The sequence below is a fragment of the Galeopterus variegatus genome, unplaced genomic scaffold, assembly GCF_000696425.1.
Source record: "Galeopterus variegatus unplaced genomic scaffold, G_variegatus-3.0.2 Scaffold9913, whole genome shotgun sequence".
NCBI lineage: Eukaryota > Metazoa > Chordata > Mammalia > Dermoptera > Cynocephalidae > Galeopterus > Galeopterus variegatus.
The window spans coordinates 2,224-6,113 of record NW_007736024.1 but is presented as its reverse complement, the minus strand read 5'-3'; the positions used below and the strand labels follow the sequence as shown (position 1 = coordinate 6,113).

The 3,890-nt window shown below is 49.5% G+C and overlaps 1 protein-coding gene across 1 annotated transcript in view; it reads left to right on the top strand.

The window, feature by feature from the left end:
- SCN4B (sodium channel, voltage-gated, type IV, beta subunit) overlaps positions 1-3,704 on the top strand; it is a 13,273-nt gene extending 9,569 nt beyond the window's left edge. The window contains exons 3-4 of the mRNA XM_008593959.1: positions 320-548; positions 3,557-3,704. Of these exons, the coding sequence (XP_008592181.1) occupies positions 320-548; positions 3,557-3,690 (363 nt within the window). The 3' untranslated portion in view covers positions 3,691-3,704. The remainder of the gene's footprint in view (positions 1-319; positions 549-3,556) is intronic.
- The last annotated feature ends 186 nt before the right edge of the window (positions 3,705-3,890 follow it).

The following is a 3,890-nucleotide window of genomic DNA, read 5'->3' as shown; positions in this document are numbered from 1 at the left end:
GGGAAGTGGCAGAAGGAAATGAGTGTGGGATTTGCAGGAGCCATTATGTAAAAGGCTTTTTTAAGAGACCAGTAAGAGCTGTGCTACATTCCAGGAGACCTTAATAAAAGGAAATGGGCTTAGCCTGAAACAAGCAAAATTCAGATTAGACAGGCAGAGCTATTGACACTGGAAGAGGAAACCAAGGGGGAAAGCAGGCTCTGACTGCAGGCTCTTCCAGGACCTGGACAAAGGGAGGCACCCAAGGAGTAGGCTGGCCTGATGTCATGACCCTCGAGACCTTGATTTTTTCTTGGCCACCTCCTCCCCCTCACCCCAGCTCTTAAACGGGACTGTGAAGAATGAGAAGTCTGACCCCAAGGTAAAGTTGAAAAACGATGACCGCATCACTCTGGTGGGCTCCATTAAGGAGAAGATGAACAACATTTCCATTGTGCTGAAGTACCTGGAGTTCAGCGACACAGGCAAATACACCTGTCATGTGAAGAACCCCAGGGAAAACGGTCTTCAACAGAACGCCACCGTCTTCCTCCAAGTCGTCGATAAACGTATGCAGGAGGGGCTGGGACAAGGCAGTGGAGTGGGGAGGACTTGGGGGGCACCCGACAGAGTGTTGCAATGAAATGGTATAATTACCCACGTTGGTGCTTTCTTCCACTTTACGCTTTCAAGAGTTACTGGAGTTTCATCTAGATGCTCCAAGAACTCAGCTTGAATACTTATTCTGCCACGGAATGGCTTGCGAAATACACTTAGCCTCTCTTAAGCCTTGTTTTCCTCATCTGCAAACTAGGAATGTGTCTGCATTCTCCTAGGGTTGTTGTGAGGGTTAGATAAGCTGCCTGAGAGTGCTTTGTGGCTAGTAAAGCTCTTTCTGTGTGTGCTGATTATAACTTTGATTGCGTATTCCATTAGCAAAAGTTGACTGAATGTCAGATATTGTATTCAAAGTGCTGTGAATGATATGTGCTATTCTTCCTTGAGAAACTTACAGTTTAAGATAGGGCAGAAGACAGATAAATAACTGAAATAGGAGCAGAGCCTGACACGTATGCCAGTAGAGGCACAGACGACAGAGATGGAATAAGACATGGTCCCTTCCGTCTGGGAGCTTACCTCCCAGCTGGGAGTCCAGTCTGACACAGGTGGACCGATTAGACAAAGAAGGTGCATATGATGAGGAGTCAGATGGTCACATGACACCAAGACGCTGGCAGTGGTTAGAGGAGCAGGAGGTGCTGGACAGGGCTGGAGAAGTTCGGCTGCCCTCGTGGAGGGGAGGAGCCTGAAAGAACTAGGGAAGCACAGAAGCAGAGAAAAGGGGAGGGGAAACTGCTCAGGGCTCCTGATTCTGCTGCACTTTGTGTGTCCCCGGGGGTTCACTGCTCTCCTGGAAGACGTGGAATACCTGGAGAGGGAGACACCCATGAGATCAATTTTGGCTGTGTCAAGGTCAGAGCTGGAGGCCAGCCAGGCGGCTATTTCTGAGCCTAGGGTCGCCTGAGTTGGGTCTGTGCATGGCGTCACCTTTTCCTCTCTGTTTGGGCTCCTGTCATCCTGCTTTGTGTTCAGCTTTTTTGGGGGAAGAGAAGGGAAGGGAACCCACATTTATGGAGCATTTCTGGGTGCTAGGCACTGAGTTAGGCGCTCTCCCTTGTCTTAGCTCCTTTGCTACTTACAAAGTCCCTTCGAGGTAGATCTCTCCATTTTTACAGATTCATTCAGCCATCTATTCAATGTGTATTTACTGAGCATCTTCTGTGTGGCAGACATTGTTCTAGGTGCCAAGGATACCACATGAACAAGATAGACAAATTCGTGCCCTTATAGAGATTAACTTTCTCCCCTTCTAGTAGAGGGAGATATATAATTAAAAAAATAAGAAAATGATATTGTGTAAGGGGACATGGTTAGTTTTATGGAGAAGAAATAAAGCAGGTAAGGAAATGCAGTGCTAGCAGGGTTGCTAGGGAAGGCACGTAGAGTGAGGACATTTGAAAGAGGCAAGGGAGGAAGGTTGTGAGGATGTCTTTCTGAAGATAGTCCAGTGGGAACGGCAGGTGCAAAGGCCCTGCGGCAGATGCTTGAAGTGCAACAAGGAGGCTGGTGTGGCTTGGACAGGGCAAGTAGTAAGAGATGAGTCAAATTGAGGCAGATTCTGGGGGGCACTGTGAGTACACGTGAGCTGGGAGCCACAGAGGACTCAGAGCAGAGGAATTAGGTCTGAACAGGCTCACTCTGGCCTCTGTGCCAAGAATAAATGATGGAATGAGGAGACTGGTTAGGAAGCTACTGCAGGCAAGTGGTGGCTTGGGCCAAGGTAGTTGCGAGTGGTCAGACTCTAGAATTCTTTTTTTTGAAGCTAGAGCCATAAGGATTCTCAGGTAGATTGGATATGTGGATTGAGAAAAGAGAGGAGTCAAGGATGCCTCGAAGGATTTTGGTCAGAGCAACTGGAAGGATGGAGTCCTTCTCAACAAAAGTGGGGGATACTTGTGGGTGAGCAGGTTTGGGAAGAAGTCAGGAGTTTAGTTTTTAGATGAGGAAACTGAGGCTAGAAGGGGTCANAAGGTTGTGAGGATGTCTTTCTGAAGATAGTCCAGTGGGAACGGCAGGTGCAAAGGCCCTGAGGCAAATGCTTGAACTGCAACAAGGAGGCTGGTGTGGCTGGGACAGGGCAAGTAGTAAGAGATGAGTCAAATTGAGGCAGATTCTGGGGGGCACTGTGAGTACATGTGAGCTGGGAGCCACAGAGGACTCAGAGCAGAGGAGTTAGGTCTGAACAGGCTCACTCTGGCCTCTGTGCCAAGAATAAATGATGGAATGAGGAGACTGGTTAGGAAGCTACTGCAGGCAAGTGGTGGCTTGGGCCAAGGTAGTTGTGAGTGGTCAGACTCTAGAATTCTTTTTTTTGAAGCTAGAGCCATAAGGATTCTCAGGTAGATTGGATATGTGGATTGAGAAAAGAGAGTCAAGGATGCCTCGAAGGATTTTGGTCAGAGCAACTGGAAGGATGGAGTCCTTCTCAACAAAAGTGGGGGATACTTGTGGGTTTGGGAAGAAGTCAGGAGTTTAGTTTTTAGATGAGGAAACTGAGGCTAGAAGGGGTCAATGACCTGCCCAACATTACCAACTTGTTAATGACAGTTAAAATCCTGTAGTTAAAATCCAGACTATCTGACCTCAAAGCCTTCCTGCCATCTAAGAGATAGCATAGGGAAGTCCTTTATATTTTTTGCATGGGAGAAGGAGACCTAGAAGCTGCCAGTGGAATCCTCACACGCTTCAAAGCTGGGTGTTGTGGGCTCCAGTTATGATTTATTCTAGAACTTGGGTGTGTGCCTGTGGGACGGGGAGGGAGCTCCTTTGTGTGGTGCCTTAGCCTGATGGATGTCATGTTTCCCTGCTGTAAGGCCAGGGGAGGGCTGGGGACCTGGAGGTGCATGTGTCCCAGATGCCAGGGGTGGAGGCTGCACAACCCTGCACTGCCATAGTGCTCGCCTCCAGGTGACTCCTGTTCCCTGTCCCTACTTCCCTCCCTCCTCCGGCCACGCAGTGGAGGAAGTGGACAACACGGTGACACTCATCATCCTGGCCGTCGTGGGCGGAGTCATCGGGCTCCTCATCCTCATCCTGCTGATTAAGAAGCTTGTCACCTTCATCCTCAAGAAGACTCAGGAGAAAAAGTGAGTTGACCTCCACAGCACCACCTGTCCTGCCACCAGCCTGCCACCCATCTCATCATGTGGTCCTCGTGCTCTACCTTCACCTACCCCTTCAGCCTTCCGTCTGTCTCCTCACTCCAGCGTCTTTCCTAATCCTACCACTCTTCCCTCTCCCTGCAGCCTCCTCCCGTCTCCCAGCCCTCTCCTCTCCCTGCCTCTTCCCCT